Source organism: Salmo salar, chromosome ssa09 (genome assembly GCF_905237065.1).
Source record: "Salmo salar chromosome ssa09, Ssal_v3.1, whole genome shotgun sequence".
Taxonomy (NCBI): Eukaryota; Metazoa; Chordata; class Actinopteri; order Salmoniformes; family Salmonidae; genus Salmo; species Salmo salar.
The window spans coordinates 114,353,129-114,372,817 of record NC_059450.1 but is presented as its reverse complement, the minus strand read 5'-3'; the positions used below and the strand labels follow the sequence as shown (position 1 = coordinate 114,372,817).

Genomic DNA, 19,689 nt, shown 5'->3' with positions numbered 1-19,689 from the left:
ACTAAACAATATCATAACCGCCATCGATAAAAGATTGTACTGTGCAGCCGTCTTCATCGACCTGGCCAAGGCTTTCGACTCTGTCAATCACCACATTCTTATCGGCAGACTCAACAGCCTTGGTTTCTCAAATGACTGCCTCACCTGGTTCACCAACTACTTCTCAGATAGAGTGCAGTGCAGTCAAATCGGAGGGGCTGTTGTCCGGACCTCTGGCAGTCTCTATGGGGGTACCACAGGGTTCAATTCTTGGGCTGACTCTTTTCTCTGTGTATATCAACAATGTTGCTCTTGCTGCGGGTGATTCCCTGATCCACCTCTACGCAGACGACACTATTCTGTATACATCTGGCACTTCTTTGGACACTGTGTTAACAAACCTCCAAACGAGCTTCAATGCCATACAACACTACTTCTGTGGCCTCCAACTGCTCTTAAATGCTAGTAAAACTAAATGCATACTTTTCAACCGTTCGCTGCCCGCACCCGCCCCTACCCGACTAGAATCACTACTCTGGACGGTTCTGACCTCGAATATGTGGACAACTACAAATACCTAGGTATTTGGCTAAACTGTAAGCTCTCCTTCCAGACTCACTCTTGTGCACACCAGTATCTCTACTTGCACATCATCATCTGCTCATTTATCACTCCAGTGTTAATCTGCTAAATTGTAATTCTTCGCTACTATGGCCTATTTATTGCCTACCTCCTCATGCCTTTTGCACACACTGTATATAGACTTTTTTTTTTTTCCTACTGTGTCATTGACTCATTTATTGTTTATTCCATGTGTAACTCTGTGTTGTTGTCTGTGTCACACTGCTTTGCTTTATCTTGGCCAGGTCGCAGTTGTAAATGACAACGTGTTCTCAACTAGCCTACCTGGTTAAATAAAGGTGAAATAATAAAAAAAATGTTTTAAAATTTAACATCTGCAATCCAATATTATCGGCTTCCTATTCGCAACAAAGCCTCATTCACTCACGCCGCCAAACATACCCTAGTAAAACTGACTCTCCCACGATCCTCGACTTCGGCGATGTCATTTAGAAAATAGCCTCCAACACTCTACTCAGCAAACTGGATGCAGTCTATCACAGTGCCATCCGTTTTGTCACCAAAGCCCCATATACCACCCACCACTGCGACCTGTATGCTCTAATTGGCTGGCCCTCGCTACATATTCGTCGCCAGACCCACTGGCTCCAGGTCATTTATAAATCTTTGCTAGGTTAAGCTCCGCCTTATCTCAGCTCACTGGTCACGATAACAACACCCACCCGTAGCACGCGCTCCAGCAAGTATATCTCACTGGTCATCCCCAAAGTCAACACCCCCTTTGGCTGCTTTTCCTTCCAGTTCTCTGCTGCCATTGACTGGAAAGAATTGCCAAAAATCGCTAAAGCTGGAGACTTATATTTCCCTCACTAACGTTAACCATCAGCTATCCGAGCAGCTAACCGATCGCTGCAGCTGTACATAGCCCATCTGTAAATAGCCCATCCAATCTACCTACCTCATCCCCATATTGTTTTTATTTACTTTTCTGCTCTTTTGCACACCAGTATTTCTACTTGCACATCTATCACTCCAGTGTTAATTTGCTAAGTTGTAATTACTTGCTACTATGGCCTATTTATTGCCTTACCTCATCACGCCATTTGCACACACTGTATATAGACGTAATTTTTTTCTATTGTGTTATTGACTGTACGCTTGTTTATTCCATGTGTAACTCTGTGTTGTTGTTTGTGTCGCACTGCTTTGCTTTATCTTGGCCAGGTCACAGTTGTAAATGAGAACTTGTTCTCAACTAGCCTACCTGGTTAAATAAAGGTGAAATAGAATAAAATAAAAATCCTCACTCTCGTTACATTCAATTTCCTCCTCAAGCTCTTCCAAAAGTTCTATGAGATCCTCCATTCCATACTCACTCAAAACATATTCCACTTTTCTTCTTTTCAACCATCTTCGCCTTCACCAGATCTTCCAGAAGGCTTGTGCAGTCCCCCATTCCATATTTGTTCATAACATGTTCCACTTTCTTCCTCTTTTTCTTGTCTGCCATCTTACCGCATCTCAGCTCATCACTATCCCTCCCTGCCTCTTCGATAAAGGACTCATCTTTGTATCTGTGTCATTATAGCATCTGTGATAGCATGGAAAGGGAATACCTAGTCAGTTGCATTCAACCGAAATGGGTCTTCCGCATTTAACCCGACCACTCTGAACTGGAGAGGTGTGAGGGGCTGCCTTAATCGACGTCCAGGGCAGTGCCATTGAGGCTATCTCCATTTTAAAGTAGTCAATGTTCTTCTTCTTTAGTGGCTGATTGCTCCCAACTTATAGGAATCACCATTCAGTGACAACTTTTAAATGGTGAAAGTCCTCAATGGCAAAGTCCATGCTAAAACGGTAATATCCATGATGAGTCCTCTATCTATCTCTATGGCTTGAACAAGTTCTGGTACAGAGAAAAAAAACTGGAAGTTGGCTAGGTAGATACTCTGACATTTAGAAGAAGAGGATCAGGCTTGGCTCTTCATTTATAGCTCAATGACAAGGGTCTTTTAGCTAGAAGACAGTGGTCAGCTGCACACATGTTACTTATAAATTGTCAATGTACAAAAAAGGCCATTGTTACTAAGTTAGCTCATTTTGCTAGTGAAATGTACTTTAAATCGATAAAACACAATAAGAAAATCAACAAATTGGGCTGTTTTCAAACGGTTACTGTGTGACCAAGAACACATTTGCGAGTAGCTTTTTTAGATGTTCGTGAACGTAGCCAAAGCACACGGAAGTGAAATGACGTTCCGTGGAGTGACGTCAGAAGGGCACCAGCAGTCAGCAGATTTAACCCTAGTTACAAATGCCCTTTTCATCCCTGATTACAAGGAATTATCTATAGTCTCATGGGTTGAACGTCGGGAATAACTGTCACTGACAATACTCGCTGATCATTACTGCAACACTGAGATGTCGGGAGAGACGAGTTCACAGGTGAGAGACTTGGCTAGTTAGCTAGCACTTCATAGCATTAACGTTTATACCTCAGTGATAACATTTGGCGGAGTGAGGCATGCGCCATTTTTACAGCCAACCCGGACCGCGCTGATTGGTTTATTCACGCACCTCGGAGCTCTACCATGGGAGAATACGTCTCATATATCAAATAATTGACATTACAAATAACGTCTGCCTCGACAGTCACCATCAGCAGCTACATCCATTGAACATGTAGATTCGAAAATAATGTTATGTTAAAGTTTTCCCTTTCTAATGGCAGATTGGCCGTTCCCGTAGTAAAAAATGATGTGTGTTAATTCATTAAACTAACCCTAAATAACAGCATAATATGATGTTGCTGCTTGTCAGAGCTTCTATGGCTACTGTACAATGCCTGCAACAAATGTTGCCGGTGTAGTAGCCCCGAGATTGCCGCGCAGCTCCCCTTGGACTGCCGCGCTGAACTTCACTACATTTTCTAGTGAAGTTCATTCATATTCGATCACAGTGGCGGGTGTAGGTATAGGCGACATGGGCGGCCGCCCAGTGCGTCACGGGAAGCCGGCACAAAAAAAATCGGAATGGTGACATTTGCGCGATCGGTTTTCTATCGCTCATTTACACGTCAATGATATCATGTCACCATGTGGGACTGTGGGCCAATTAAGCTTTTCGGAGTGGGCGCCCTGATTCTAGTTTGTGAGCTACAACATCCAGTGCGTCTCCCAGTCAGAAGTACGAGATGGGGGTCAGAAGTACGAGATGGGGGTAGGTTGACCTCAGGTTTAAGCACAGCCAATATGTGGTGAAAATATATTGGGCCAAATAGCTTACTGCACAAACCTCATTGCTACAGAACTGTTTTTAATTGGTTAATGTTGCACAGGCCTATGTTTTTTACTCAGAAAGTGATCTTGATTCAGAAAAGGTTGTTGACCACTGTTCAAGAGTTTCCCTGTTAATGCTATCAACGTTTCCCTTCACTGTGGCAATTGGGATCGAATCAACGCAATGTTAGCCACTTTCAATGCAACATACCGAAACAAAACGAACTATGCAAGAGATTTTGTTGTAGGTAGAACGCATAGAATTCTATTAAATTGACACACACTACTCAGCCCGAATTCTACACAGACCGGTATGGCATAAACATTTAGAGCTGCAGTAGGCCTATATGCAAATAGACCATTGCCATATATGGATCTGTGCCATTTACTTTGAACTGGACTGTGTTTACAGCATGAGCGGTTCTGAGTAGATGCCTTGTTTTGAGATCAAAGCGAGAGCTGCGTGTAGCCACGTATGCACATTTTGTTAATATCCTTTGCTAGTTAGTGAGTTATTAGCCCAGTTATAGATCATTTGTAGTCAGCAGTAGGGGAGTGATTGCTTCCTACAAAAGCACAAAATGTGTACATTTACAGACATCTTTGAAAAGCGAGTCAAGTAACTAACTTTTTTTTTGTCTTAAGGGGCAGTATTGTATTTTGAGACAGGCTTGAATAAGCTAAGTAGACAATAGGCAGAGGGTAGCTTAATTTGTCTGATCCCCTGTAATAATGGTATGGGAATAATACTGCATTTTATTTTGTAAAGTGGTTTCTTGCATCAAACAATACAACATTTTCAGTCAGCTCCTTGTCTGAAGGGCAAGTGGATAAACAGGTTAATGTCAAGCCATGCATGTTTTTTTTTTTTTTAAGTCTCATGGAATGTAGGCCTACATTGAACATCACACATTGCTACTGTAGGCTGAATGATAGAACAGCTATTTCCATGTTAAAATGTTATGGGATGCATTTTCTCCATTGTTTTTGATAGTAGGCCACTCTGGCAGGCCTACATTATGATCAAATAGCCACAGTAGCCTACATGGCCACTGTTAAAACTGTAACTTAAGGCAGGTACAGCCTCAGTGTTCACAGTAAACGCGTGCTGGAAGTTGCACAGAATTTTCACAACATTCAAGTTTGCGCTCAGCAGACCTGAAATTTGCTCAGTGCCTAATTTTTTTGGGGGGGAACTTTGCCTACAACATCCAGTGCGTCAACTCTTGCCTTGTCCTATAAAACCTAAAGGTTGTCAGCTTTTAATGGGATCAGATTTAAACAGAAAAATGATACATTTTTCTATCAGTGCTTTCCAGATACAGTTGAAGTCGGATGTTTACGTACATTTAGGTTGGAGTCATTAAAACTCGTTTTTTCAATCCACTCCACAGATTATTTCACTTATAATTCACTGTATCACAATTCCAGTCGGTCAGAAGTTTTCATACACTAAGTTCACTGTGCCTTTAAACAGCTTGGAAAATTCCAGAAAATTATATCATGGCTTTAGAAGTGTCTGATAGGCTAATTTACATAATTTGAGTCAATTGGAGGTGTACCTGTGGATGTATTTCAAGGTCTACCTTCAATCTCAGTGCTTCTTTGCTTGACATCATGGGAAAATCAAAAGAAATCAGCCAAGACCTCAGAAAGACAATTGTAGACCTCCACAAGTCTGGTTCATCCTTGGGAACAATTTCCGAACACCTGAAGGTACCACGTTCATCTGTTCAAACAATAGTATGCAAGTATAAACACCATGGGACCACGTAGCCGTCATACCGCTCAGGAAGGAGACGCGTTCTGTCTCCTAGAGATGAACGTACTTTGGTGCGAAAAGTGCAAATCAATCCCAGAACAATAGCAAAGGACCTTGTGAAGATGCTGGTGGAAACAGGTACAAAAGTATCTATATCCACAGTCAAACGAGTCCTATATCGACATAACCTGAAAGGCCGCTCAGCAAGGAAGAAGCCACTGCTCCAAAACCGCCATAAAAAGCCAGACTATGGATTGAAACTGCACATGGGACAAAGATTGTACTTTTTGGAGAAATGTCCTCTGGTCTGATGAAACAAAAATAGAACTGTTTGGCCATAATGACCAAATCAAAAATCAAAGTTTATTTGTCACGTGCACCGAATACAACAGGTGAAATGGTGAAACCTTACAGTGAAATGCTTACTTACAGGCTCTAACCAACAGTGCAATTTCTAAGTAAAAAAAAAGGTATTAGGTGAACAATAGATAAGTAAAGAAATAAAAACGACAGTGAAAAATAGCAATAGCGTGGCTATATACAATAGCGAGGCTATAACAGTAGCGAGGCTATATACATGCACCTGTTAGTCAGGCTTATTGAGGTAGTATATACATGTAGGTATGGTTAAAGTGACTATGCATATATGTTAAACAGAGAGTAGCAGTAGCGTAAAAGAGGGGTTGGCGGGTGGTTGGTTGCGGGACACAATGCAGATAGTCCGGGTAGCCAATGTGTGGGGGCACCGGTTGGTTGGGCTAATTGAGGTAGTATGTACATGAATGTATAATTAAAGTGACAATGCATATATGATAAACAGAGAGTAGCAGCAGCGTAAAAGCGGGGTTGGGGGGGCACACAATGCAAATAGTTTGGGTAGCCATTTGATTACCTGTTCGGGAGTCTTATGGCTTGGGGGTAAAAACTGTTGAGAAGCTTTTTTGTCCTAGACTTGGCGCTCCGGTACCGCTTGCCATGCGGTAGTAGAGAGAACAGTCTATGACTGAAACATCGTTATGTTATGAGGAAAAAGGGGGAGGCTTGCAAGCCGAATAACACCATCCCAACCGTGAAGCACGGGGGTGGCAGCATCATGTTGTGGGGGTGCTTTGCTGCAGGAGGGACTGGTGCACTTCACAAAATAGATGGTATCATGAGGAGGGAAAATTATGTGGATACATTGAAGCAACATCTCAAGACATCAGTCAGGAAGTTAAAGCTTGGTCGCAAATGGGTCTTCCAAATGGATAATGATCCCAAGCATACTTCCAAAGTTGTGACAAAATGGCTTAAGGACAACAGTCAAGGTATTGGAGTGGCCATCACAAAGCCCTGACCTCAATCCCATAGAACATTTGTGGGCAGAACTGAAAAATCGTGTGCGAGCAAGGAGGCCTACAATCCTGACTCAGTTACACCAGCTCTGTCAGGAGGAATGGGCCAAAATTCACCCAACTTATTGTGGGAAGCTTGTGGAAGGCTACCCGAAACATTTGACCCAAGTTAAACAATTTAAAGGAAATGCTACCGAATACTAATTGAGTGTATGTAAACTTCTGTCCCACTGGGAATGTGATGAAAGAAATAAAAGCTGAAATAATTCATTATCATTACTATTATTCTGACATTTCACATTCTTAAAATAAAGTGGTGATCCTAACTGACTTAAGACAGGGAGTTTTTACTAGGATTAAATGTCATGAATTGGGAAAAACTGTGTTTAAATGTATTTGGCTAAGGTGTATGTAAACTTCCGACTTCAAATGTACATACATGTCTATTTCATGACCATTTGGAAAATGCCTATACAAATGATCTTACAAAAGGCCATCGCTACCCCTCACTGCTCATAATAACTGACACAATGAATCGACACGCTTGACTTATCAGCTAGGACCAGGGAAATGGGGGTGTAGGAAGTTGAGGCATGGTTCAGTATTTCTAGTGCTAGGCTATATGACTTGCCACTGCTCCCCACATAGACACAGCAGGCTTTCACAGCTCTACAGACGACACAAAGTGCTGCTCTGCGTGTAGAAGCTAAGGTTCACTGAGAACTATGGAGGGACCTTATAAGTACGTCAGGGTAAGAGGAAAGCAATTGAAGCAGAGTTTGTTTATTTTATGATATGGAGCAGTTCTATATGACTTACAGTGAAAGGAGTTGGGACAATACTAAGGGAATAATTGCCATGAACCGCAACTACATGTAGAAGTTTAAAAACTCCATTATTGGAAAAATGGCTGTTGCAATGTATTGCTTGTGTTTTTCCAACAGGAGAGTAATGGGAAAATTAGCCGGGTCATAAGAATTGGAACCCGAAAGAGCCAGGTAAGATACCTTTGGTGGTTAAGTGGAACTAAATTCAATGTGGTTTTAGGTTTAAGGTAATGTCAATTTTCACTTGAACAATTTTTCCGGTGTCAGTGAAACTACTGTGGAGTTAAACTTTGGAATGGCAAAACAGCTTTTGAATAGGGTAGCGCAGAGTGTGGCAACTCTTTATCAGGTAAGGTTCCCTTCTCTGTTCCCTCAGATACAGCAGTCAGGGATGTCTGCACCTCCTGCAACAGAGATAGTCCATTCACTTCTCCAATTATGTCTAGCCTTTTACTACAGCTTCTTATGCTCACGTCCCAGTGATTTGATAACGCGCGGCTGAACATTTGCTTCTTGAATAGCCTACGATTATTCAGTATTATCCAAGAAGTCAACTAGCTACAAACCAACCATCCAAAATGCGCACACACACAAGTTGTCATCCAAATTGAATTGATTTCTGTTCATTTATTGACCTCAGCTGGCTCGTATTCAGACGGACAGCGTTGCAGAGAAGCTGAAGGGACTGTACCCCGATGTCCACTTAGAAATAGGTGAGTCCAGGTGAACGGCAATGCACTCGTAGAAAAAAAGGTGCTATCTAGAACCTATAATGGTTCTCCGGCTGTCCCCATAGGAGAACCCTTTGAAAAACTTTTTTGGTTCCAGGTAGAACCCTTTTGGTTCTGGGTAGAACCCTTTTGGGTTCCATGTACAAAGGGTTTTACCTGGAACCAAAAATGGTACTCCTATGTCGACAGCTGAAAAAAACCTATGGAACACTTTTTCCCCCCCTAAGAGTGTAGGAAGTATACAGTATATATACACTGCTCAAAACACTTAAACAACACAATGTAACTCCAAGTCAATCCCACTTCTGTGAAATCAAACTGTCCACTTAGGAAGCAACACTGATTGACAATAAATTTCACATGCTGTTGTGCAAATGGAATAGACAACAGGTGGAAATTATAGGCAATTAGCAAGACACCCCCAATAAAGGAGTGGTTCTGCAGGTGGGGACCACAGACCACTTCTCAGTTCCTATGCTTCCTGGCTGATGTTTTGGTCACTTTTGAATGCTGGCGGTGCTTTCACTCTAGTGGTAGCATGAGACGGAGTCTACAACCCACACAAGTGGCTCAGGTAGTGCAGCTCATCCAGGATGGCACATCAATGCGAGCTGTGGCAAGAAGGTTTGCTGTGTCTGTCAGCGTAGTGTCCAGAGCATGGAGGCGCTACCAGGAGACAGGCCAGTACATCAGGAGACGTGGAGGAGGCCGTAGGAGGGCAACAACCCAGCAGCAGGACCGCTACCTCCGCCTTTGTGCAAGGAGGAGCAGGAGAACCACTGCCAGAGCCCTGCAACATGACCTCCAGCAGGCCACAAATGTGCATGTGTCTGCTCAAACGGTCAGAAACAGACTCCATGAGGGTGGTATGAGGGCCCGACGTCCACAGGTGGGGGTTGTGCTTACAGCCCAACACCGTGCAGGACGTTTGGCATTTGCCAGAGAACACCAAGATTGGCAAATTTGTCACTGGCGCCCTGTGCTCTTCACAGATGAAAGCAGGTTCACACTGAGCACGTGACAGAGTCTGGAGACGCCGTGGAGAACGTTCTGCCTGCAACATCCTCCAGCATGAAAGGTTTGGCTGTGGGTCAGTCATGGTGTGGGGTGGCATTTCTTTGGGGGCCGCACAGCCCTCCATGTGCTCGCCAGAGGTAGCCTGACTGCCATTAGGTACCGAGATGAGATCCTCAGACCCCTTGTGAGACCATATGCTGGTGCGGTTGGCCCTGGGTTCCTCCTAATGCAAGACAATGCTAGACCTCATGTGGCTGGAGTGTGTCAGCAGTTCCTGCAAGAGGAAGGCATTGATGCTATGGACTGGCCCGCCCGTTCCCCAGACCTGAATCCAATTGAGCACATCTGGGACATCATGTCTTGCTCCATCCACCAACGCCACGCTGCACCACAGACTGTCTAGGAATTGGCGGATGCTTTAGTCCAGGTCTGGGAGGAGATCCCACAGGAGACCATCCGCCACCTCATCAGGAGCATGCCCAGGCGTTGTAGGGAGGTCATACACACTACTGAGCCTAATTTTGACTTGTTTTAAGGACATTACATCAAAGTTGGATCAGCCTGTAGTGTGGTTTTCCACTTTAATTTTGAGTGTGACTCCAAATCCAGACCTCCATGGGTTGATAAATTGGATTTCCATTGATTCTTTTTGTGTGATTTTGTTGTCAGCACATTCAACTATGTAAAGAAAAAAGTAATTAACAAGATTATTTATTTCATTCAGATCTAGGATGTGTTGTTTAAGTGTTCCCTTTATTTTTTTGAGCAGTATAGTTAACTGCCAAAATAATGGAAAGACTTGAGTAAATGAAGGACACAAACTACATTGAAAGCAGGTGCCTCCACACAGATGTATTTCCTGAGTTAATTAAGCAATTAACATCCCATCATGCTTAGGGGAGGCCATTATTTAGTCAATTATTTGGGCTACCATGGCTATTTCCCCACAGGATGACAAGGGCATGAGTGGTCACTGAATGGTTTGATGAGCATAAATGATGTAAACCATATGCCGTGGCCGTCTCACTCACCAGATCTCATCCCAATCTAAGAGTTATGGGAGATTCTGGAGCGGCACTTGAGACAGCATTTTCCACCACCATCAACAAAACCCCGAATGGTGTTGCATCCCTCCAATAGAGTTCCAGACACTTGTAGAATATATGCCAAGGTGCATTGAGGCTGTTCTGGCTCGTGCTGGCCCAACGCCCTATGAAGACACTTTATGTTGGAGTTTCCTTTATTTTGGCAGTAACATGTATGTTCTGTTACTTGTAGTGCTGTAATCTTCCTTTGACTATGGAGATGCATCACAATAAGATACCTACAATACAGTAATTAAACAACTATCACTTTGTATATGTCCTTGTCTTTCTGTGTCAGTTGGCATGACAACTACAGGGGACAAAATCCTTGACACAGCGTTATCGAAGGTAAATCTGTTTATAAACTAAAGCGTGCCTCATCAGAACTATATTATTGCCCAAATTGTTAATTTTGCTTGACTCAGTAGTGTGCGAAAAACACTAAGTTCTGAGCTAAAAATGTAATGGGGTTAACAGTTAGTAACCTATATGCTTTCTAAATGCAGATTGGAGAGAAGAGCCTTTTCACCAAAGAACTGGAGACTGCTCTGGAGAAGAACGAGTAAGGCTGATTTTGTCTTCTGGAACTGGCATTTCAGTTGGATCCACACAACCAACTCCTCATTTTCAAAGTTAAAGAAAAACTATAGAAAACGTTCCATATGAATAAAAAAGTTGTTGATGTATTGATTGCGTATGTCTTCACACCCCAGAGTTAATACTTGCTGGAAGCACCTTGGATAGCCATTACAGCTGTAAATCTTTTTGAATAAGATTCTACCAAGTTTGCACAACTCTTAGGGCAACATTTCTTCATAGTTTTTTTTGTCAAAATGGCTCAAACTCAGTAAGTTTGGGTGGGAGTCATTGATTGACAGCAATATTCAAACCTTGTCTCTGATTTGCAAGCAAATTCAAGTCAGGACTGAGGCTTGACCACTCATGAACAATCGACACCTCTTGAAAAGCCATTTACTAGGCACTGTACATTTAAACTGTAGGCTACATTACTATTATCCTTAATGTGGAAAGCTACTACTGTCGAGGTACTTTCTTTATTACAATGTAATGGCATACATTTTGAGTAGCTTCAAAATGTCATTAATGTCTTCAAGACTTTGATTTGTGCAGGTGTTTAATGTCCAGTTTTTGCTCTGAAGTGTTGCAAAATAAATTACTCTGTTGTGCTGTGTCTCCTATAGGGTAGACTTGGTGGTCCACTCTTTGAAAGACTTGCCCACGACTCTGCCTCCTGGCTTTACCATAGGAGCTGTGCTAAAGTAAGTTGACACAATAGTGCCCCTGTAAGGATCCACGGAGAAATCAAACACACTGTCCTTATTCATCTGGGCCTCTTTTGTTGGTGTTCCAACATACTGATTTGGTGTGAAACACAATCAGTTTGTCACATATTGTAACATATTTAAAGATATTTCCTTCAAAGTTTTTACAGGTTCCTACACATTGATTTGATTACAAATATAGATTTGAAATGATGATCTAGCTAGCTTAGCTATGTGTGTGTATATACATTTTTTTTGAATACTCCAAGCACACCAGTGTATAACCTTTTGAGTATCTACTATTGAAGTAGGATTCTCTTCACCACTACTGTGGAATGAAGTAGCCTTCGATATTTTCATGGTAAATAGTTTTCTTCCTTTTCTTTTTAAGGCGCGAGAACCCCCATGACGCAGTGGTCTTGCATCCCAAAAACATGGGAAAATCCCTTGACACCCTGCCCGACAAGAGGTACGAAACAGTTGAATTGTACTCATGACATTGTTTGAAGAATCTTTTCCAATCTTTTTTAAAGAAGGAGTGGCTTGACATTGATCTTGATGGGGGGGTTTTTCATAGTGTGATAGGCACAAGTTCCCTGCGACGGGCTGCTCAGCTAAAGAAAAGATTCCCCCACCTGGAGTTTAAAGATATTGTATCCTTTCTCTCAGTGCTACGTTCACTCTGTCACTCTCACAGTATAGCGAAAGATTAAAACAGGATCTTCATTTCAAATCTGATGCTGTATAGCGAAAGATTAAAACAGGATCTTCATTTCAAATCTGATGCACATCATATCGGTAATGAGCACCATCTATAGAGGGTTGTGAGTTTGTTTCCTTAGTGCGTTTTTTCCAGCGAGGAAACCTCAACACGAGGTTGAAGAAGCTGGATGAAAAAGACGACTTCTCGGCCATTATACTGGCTGCAGCTGGACTCCGTCGCATGGGCTGGGATAGCCGAGTCAGCCAGGTTCAGTTGGAGTCGAAAGTTTACATACACCTTAGCCAAATACATTTAAACTCAGTTTTTCACAATTCCTGACATTTAATCCAAGTAAAGATTCCCTGTTTTAGGTCAGTTAGGATCACCACATTATTTTCAGAATGCGATATGTCAGAATAATAGTAGAGAGACAATGATTTATTTCAGCTTTTATTTCTTTCATCACATTCCCAGTGGGTCAGAAGTTTTCATGCACTCAATTAGTATTTTGTAGCATTGCCTTTCCTTTAAATTGTTTAACTTGGGTCAAACGTTTCGGGTAGCCTTCCACAAGCTTCCAACAATAAGTTGGGTTAATTTTGGCCCATTCTTCCTGACAGAGCTGGTGTAACTGAGTCAGGTTTGTTGGCCTCCTTGCTCGCACACGCTTTTTCAATTCTGTTGAGGTCAGGGCTTTGTGATGGCCACCCCAATACCTTGACTTTGTTGCCCTTAAGCCATTTTGCCACAACTTTGGAAATATGCTTGGGGTCATTGTCCATTTGGAAGACCCATTTGCAACCAAGCTTTAACTTCCTGACTGATGTCTTGAGATGTTGCTTCAATATATCCACATAATTTTACTTCCTCATGATGCCATCTATTTTGTGAAGTGCACCAGTCCCTCCTGCAGCAAAGCACCCCCACAACATGATGCTGCCACCCCTGTGCTTCACGGTTGGGATGGTGTTCTTCGGCTTGCAAGCCTCCCCATTTTTCCTCCCAACATAACAATGTTCATTATGGCCAAACAGTTTTATTTTTGTTTCATCACACCAGAGAACATTTCTCCAAAAAGTACGATCTTTGTCCCCATGTGCAGTTGCAAACCGTAGTCTGGCTTTTTTATGGCGGTTTTGGAGCAGTGGCTTCTTCCTTGCTGAGCGGCCTTTCAGGTTATGTCGATATAGGACTCGTTTTACTGTGGATATAGATACTTTTGTACCTGTTTCCTCCAGCATTAATTTGCACTTTTCGCACCAAAGTACGTTCATCTCTAGGAGACAGAACAAGTCTCCTTCCTGAGCGGTATGACGGTGCGTGGTCCCATGGTGTTTATACTTGCGTACTACTGTTTGTACAGATGAACGTGGTACCTTCAGGCGTTTGGAAATTGCTCCCAAGGATGAACCAGACTTGTGGAGGTCTACACCTCCAATTGACTCAAATTATGTCAATTAGCCTATCAGAAGCTTCTAAAGCCATGACATCATTTTCTGGAACTTTCCAAGCTGTTTAAAGGCACAGTCAACTTAGTGTATGTAAACTTCTGACCCACTGGAATTGTAAGTGAAATAATCTGTCTGTAAACAATTGTTGGAAAAATGACTTGTGTCATGCACAAAGTAGATGTCTTAACCGACTTGCCAAAACTGTAGTTTGTTAACAAGACATTTGTGGAGTGGTTGAAAAACGAGTTTTAATGACTCCAGTCTGTGTATGTCAACTTCCGACTTCAACTGTAGCTACCTCGAACACTCCACATCACAACACATTCTCCATACCATAGAGATAAATCAAGATTCATCTTAATTAATCAAGATTCAATTGAATGTGGTTTTTAGACTATGTAAGCCTATATATAGCCCACTGAGTTTTTCCAAGCGGTCATCTGGTCATGGAAAACCTCCTGGCCCTACATAATGTGTCTGCCTACCTAAAATATTGGGCAGTTATCTTTAATTTGTGTCTTTGCATTTGCAGATCCTGGGCCCTGAGGACTGTATGTACGCTGTTGGACAGGTGGGTAGATTTATTTTATGAAGGAGAAATTGGCAACTTTAACTCTTTAACTCTCATACCTGCTGTCCTTATTCCATTGTGTAATAACAAAAAAAAACGCTAAACTGTTCTTAAAACTGAATATTTTACCCTGAAAGGCTCTGTATATGTGAGGATTAGAATTTTCAGCGTGGTCTTAACAGACTGAGGGTCCATTGCTTGGCTGTGTTCCAGGGGGCTCTTGCCATCGAGGTGCGGGCCAGAGACGAGGACATCCTGGAGATGGTGTCTGTTCTGCACGACCCCAACACGGTCCTGCGCTGTATAGCAGAGCGAGCCTTCCTCAGACGACTGGCAAGTCTCACTCTGTCTCCTAGATGTTTTATTATAGTGTGTTCAGTGTATCTGAATTGTTGGCTGCTAGTGGATTGTCAATGCTACTTAATGTAGATACTCATAATACTCAAGGACCAGTTTCCCAGACACAGATTAGCCTAGGCCTAGTCCTGGACTAAAAAGCATTCTCAATGGAGAATCACCATTGAAAGGGCTTTTTAGTCTAGGATGAGGCTTAATCTGTGTCTGGGAAACCGGCCATTTAAGGTACAATTGCAAGTGAAAGAAGAAGAATTGAAATAAAACAAATAAAAAGTAATCTTAGGCTTTATGTCACACAAACAGTACTTAAAGGGGCAATCCGGAGTTGAAACAATCACAAAGCGTTTACTCCACCTCTATTTTGGTAAAAATCTGAGGGATGGGCCTGGAGGTAATACAGTGTTTTTTTTCACTGGGGCTGAGCACCCTGCCATTCAGGACCTCTATGCCAGGCGGTATCATAGGAAGGCCCTAAAAATTCATGCATCCAGCCACCCAAGTCATAAACCGTTCACTCTGTTACCTCTCGGCAAACGGTACCAATGCACCGTCTGGAACCAACAGGACCCTGAACAGCTTCTACCCCCAAGCCATAAGATTGCTAAATACACTGAACAGAAATATAAACACTATGTAAAGTGTTGGTCCCATGTGTCATGAGCTGAAATAAAAAAATCGCAGACATTTTCCATACACACAAAAAGCTTATTTTGCATTTGTCCTTTGCCAAGATAATTCATCCACCTGACAGGTGTGGTATATCAAGAAGCTTATTAAACAGCATGATCATTACACAGGTGCACCTTGTGCTGCGGACAATAAAAGGCCACTTTAAAATGTGCAGTTTTGACCTCGACAACGTGACACTTCCGTCTTCTTCACCTGCGGGATTGTCTGAGGATGATGGGAGGGGGAGTATTTCTGTCTGTAATAAAGCCCTTTTGTGGGGAAAAACTCATTCTGATTGGCTGGGCTTGACTCCTCAGTGGGTGGGCCTGGCTGCCAAGTAGGTGGGCCTATGCCCTGCAAGGTCCACCCATGGCTGCACCCCTGCCCAGTCATGGAAAATACATGCATTAGGCCCTAATGAATTTATTTCAATTGATTGATATCCTTATATAAACTGTAACTCAGTAAAATATTTTTAGTTGTTACATGTTACGTTTATATTTTTGTTCAGTATAGTTAGTCCAGGTAGCTATTGGTTAACTATTTAATTATCTGCATTGACCCTTTTTGCACCAACTTTTCTTGGCTCATCACAAATGCTGCTGCTACTGTTTATTGTCTGTCGTGCTGACTAATCACTTTATTCTTAGTTATACAGTATGTACATATCTACCTCAATTACTTCGTACCCCTGCACATTGACTCGGTACTTGTACCCCGTGTAAATAGCCAAGTTATCATTACTCATTGTGAATTTATTATTACTTTTTATTATTACATGTTATTATTTTTCTTTTTCTCTGCATTGCTGGGAAGGGCCCGTAATTAAGCATTTCACTGTTAGTCTTCACTTGTTGTTTATGAAGCATGTGACATACAATTTGATTTGATTAATTTAGAAAATGGATGCAACAACTGCAGATTACCCCCTTTAACCAAATGTCTATATTTGACACTCCAGTGTAATCGCTTTCGCTTCTTGTAGGAGGGGGGTTGCAGTGTACCAGTTGCTGTCCACACTGAAGTCAAGGACTCTCAGGTAAGGGCTTATGACATTTGCTAAAGTGTGAGTGTGTGTCGTTGCATATCCATGGTTACATGCGTGCGTGCCTTTGTAACTGTTGTGTTCTATTTACCAAAGCTCTACCTGACGGGAGCAGTGTACAGCCTGGATGGTTCCGACAGTCTCAAGGAGACCATGCAGACCAGCATTGCTTCAGACAATAAGGTCAGACTAATGATTTCTCACTCCCAGTCAACTCTTCCAACTAAACATATCAGCTCATCAAGGGGCTCCCTTCTCAGGGCATATTTATTTATTTGGTTTATTTAAGCTGTCTTTCCTCTGTGGTAGGTGGAAGAGCAAGTGGATGAGCGGGTCCAGCGTGTTGGCGTAACAGCGAACAACATGCCAGGCCCGGCCCAGGATGCTGCTGAGAAGCTAGGTCTAGACTTGGCCAATCTACTGCTGAGTAAAGGGGCGAAGGAGATCCTTACCGTGGCCAGGCAACTTAACGATGCGCGATAAACTCACTTTGTGCCCCCAGCTGGGTCTGGAGTTGTAACCTGCACTCACTGGTACTCATGATATAGAATAGCACTGTCAGCACTACCAGACGTGGGTTTGAATAGTATTTGTTTTCGTTCAGTTTGATTGATCCTGCTTGGAGTGCCAGAACATTAACGCACACGTAACTGCCAAAATAATGGAAACACTTGAGTAAATGAAGAATGCAAAGTATATTAAGACGGGTGCTTCCACAGAGGTTTGGTTCCTGAGTTAATTAAGCAATTAGGATTCCATCATGCTTAGGGTCATGTATAAAAATGCTAGACAGGCCATAGGATCACAATTCCCTCGTTCACAGGGCATGAATGTTCACTGAATGGTTTGATGAGCCTGAAAACAATGTAAGCCATATGACATGGCTGTCTCAGTCAACAGATCTCAACCCAATTGAACACTTATGGGAGATTCTGAAGCGGCGCCTGAGACAGCATTTTCCATCAACAAAACACCAAATGATGGAATTACTCGTGGAATAATGGTGTTGCATCCTGCTAATAGAGGCTCATTGGAGCTGTTCTGGCTCGTGGTGGCCCAACACCGTATTGAGACACTTTATGTTTGTGTTCCCTTTATTTTGGCAGTTACCTGTACACACATTGAGGGACTCCATTTCTCAGTGGGGATCATGCTACCTCTTTCATCAACAGAGCTCTGATAATCTTGTTTGATGAATGACATGTGTGACACATTAGTGATGTCTGTTAAACAGACCCAGAATATGCAAGCTACAGTGACAAACTCTAGCTTATGAGTACTATCAGACCAAGGCCACCTGTCTACAACACCAGAGCGTCTATTATTATTATTATTATTATTATTATTACGCAGCGTATATATATATTTTTCTATTACCCACGATCAATGTCAAGACAATAAGGAAAAAACTCCATATAAAATGCAGATGATAAACGGAACACTGGATGCAGTAACAGAACTAAACTCAATGTTGGATACCTGTGGCATTTTCCTTTCACTGTGTTCACAAGTTTAATGTGTTTTGATCCTAAGAGGATTTTTATTGCTTGCTTGTTTTGCTATACCAATTTTAAGAATATAAAGCAGCGTAAAATAACACTCAACTGCATACTTCAAAACGGCCTGTATTCATAAAGCGTCTCAGAGTAGGAGAGCTGACCAGCTACCCCCGGCCGTGTAGTCTTATTCATTATGGCAAAACTGACCCTAGATCAGCACTCCTATTTTGAGAAGCTTTATGAATACTGGCACAGGTTTGGTATGATCCAGCCTACTACTCAACAACTTCAGAATTCAACAAGTATTCCATAACCCTACCACTAGATATGGCTCCAATGATAACTATATTTGTGTATTATGAAAGAAATAGAGAAAATAATTGAATGTAATGTCGTAAGCTGCCTTTTTAGATATTTTGTGGGTTTTGTTGACAAACCTTTTGCTGTCAGATACCATGGTTTTGTGCCTTACTTTAGTTGTTCTGTCTATGTGGCTGCTGTGTGTTCAGCTTTGCTTCCAACCTAGTACAACCTCATTACATTGAACTACACGTATGCCTTTTCCATTTTACCCCTAGAGCCTGCAAAGGTTTTCCTGTCGCCCCATTGTGACCTCTCCAACTTACATTTAGCAGAATGCATGATGTAACATATGTTGCATTATGTTACATTACGTGGTGTTATGTTGTTTGACTATCGATACTTCAAAGGTGATTGTGCCATATTTCTGTTTGGCAGCTTTCTGCTTTCCGCTGCAGTGCTCAGACATTTTAAGAAGATGCTGGTCAAATGATACTTGCTATACCATCTATTTATTTATTATTGCAGTAATCATCATGACATGACAGAATGTGGAAATGTAATGCAATCTGGAAGCGTCATGCTTTGCTTTGTCACTTTCATGAATTCTGTGTCATAAAAAGGAGCCAGCCTCAAGTAAAGCCACAAGTTACTCTCTAGCTTTTATTACTCTCTAGTATTTTTCTCTAGTATTTTATTACTCTCTAGTATTTTATTACTCTCTAGTATTTTATTACTCTAGTATTTTATTACTCTCTAGTATTTTATTACTCTCTAGTATTTTATTTGATTCGTAGTTTATTATTCAACCAATGTTTGGTAGAGCAGCAGTGTTTTCATTTTCTTCGTTCTTCTCGGTCTTTAAGGGGCAATCTGCAGGTGCTTCATCTATTTTGGGACTTCTGAATTAATGAAATGTTCCCATTGATTCTTGAAGAATATAACTTATAAATGCCTCATGAGCTTAGTTCAACTGTCGTACTCCATCAGAACCCAAATTATACGCTTTTTTCACTCCAACGTTTGTAAACAAAGTAAATATAAACAAACATGCCTCAATATGGTTAAAACTATAATTGTAATCTCATGGTTGATCAGTCCTTGCATCCATAGCTCTGTCTATGAATTTGAGAGCTTTTTACTGAAACGGGTGGGGAGAACACATAGTTATTGTTTCAACAGCTTTAAAGGGAAAGTTCAGTACTTTACAAATGAA

At 41.9% G+C, this 19,689-nt stretch overlaps 1 protein-coding gene across 3 annotated transcripts; it reads left to right on the top strand.

The window, feature by feature from the left end:
* The first annotated feature begins 2,798 nt into the window (after positions 1 to 2,798).
* hmbsb (hydroxymethylbilane synthase, b) lies at positions 2,799 to 19,121 on the top strand. Of its 3 annotated transcripts, none has more exons than XM_014213655.2 (14): positions 2,799 to 3,006; positions 7,880 to 7,933; positions 8,403 to 8,475; positions 10,894 to 10,943; positions 11,102 to 11,157; positions 11,798 to 11,875; positions 12,270 to 12,347; positions 12,456 to 12,531; positions 12,735 to 12,848; positions 14,565 to 14,603; positions 14,817 to 14,936; positions 16,615 to 16,668; positions 16,771 to 16,857; positions 16,984 to 19,121. In XM_014213655.2, exons 1-14 carry the CDS (start codon positions 2,983 to 2,985, stop codon positions 17,155 to 17,157), a joined length of 1,077 nt encoding a protein of 358 aa, XP_014069130.2. In that variant the 5' UTR covers positions 2,799 to 2,982; the 3' UTR covers positions 17,158 to 19,121. The 3 variants fall into 3 exon arrangements, with proteins under 3 accessions (XP_014069130.2, XP_014069128.1, XP_014069131.1); XM_014213653.2 differs by lacking the exon at positions 2,799 to 3,006 and adding an exon at positions 7,326 to 7,687; XM_014213656.2 differs by lacking the exon at positions 2,799 to 3,006 and adding an exon at positions 7,329 to 7,677.
* Positions 19,122 to 19,689: the final 568 nt, after the last annotated feature.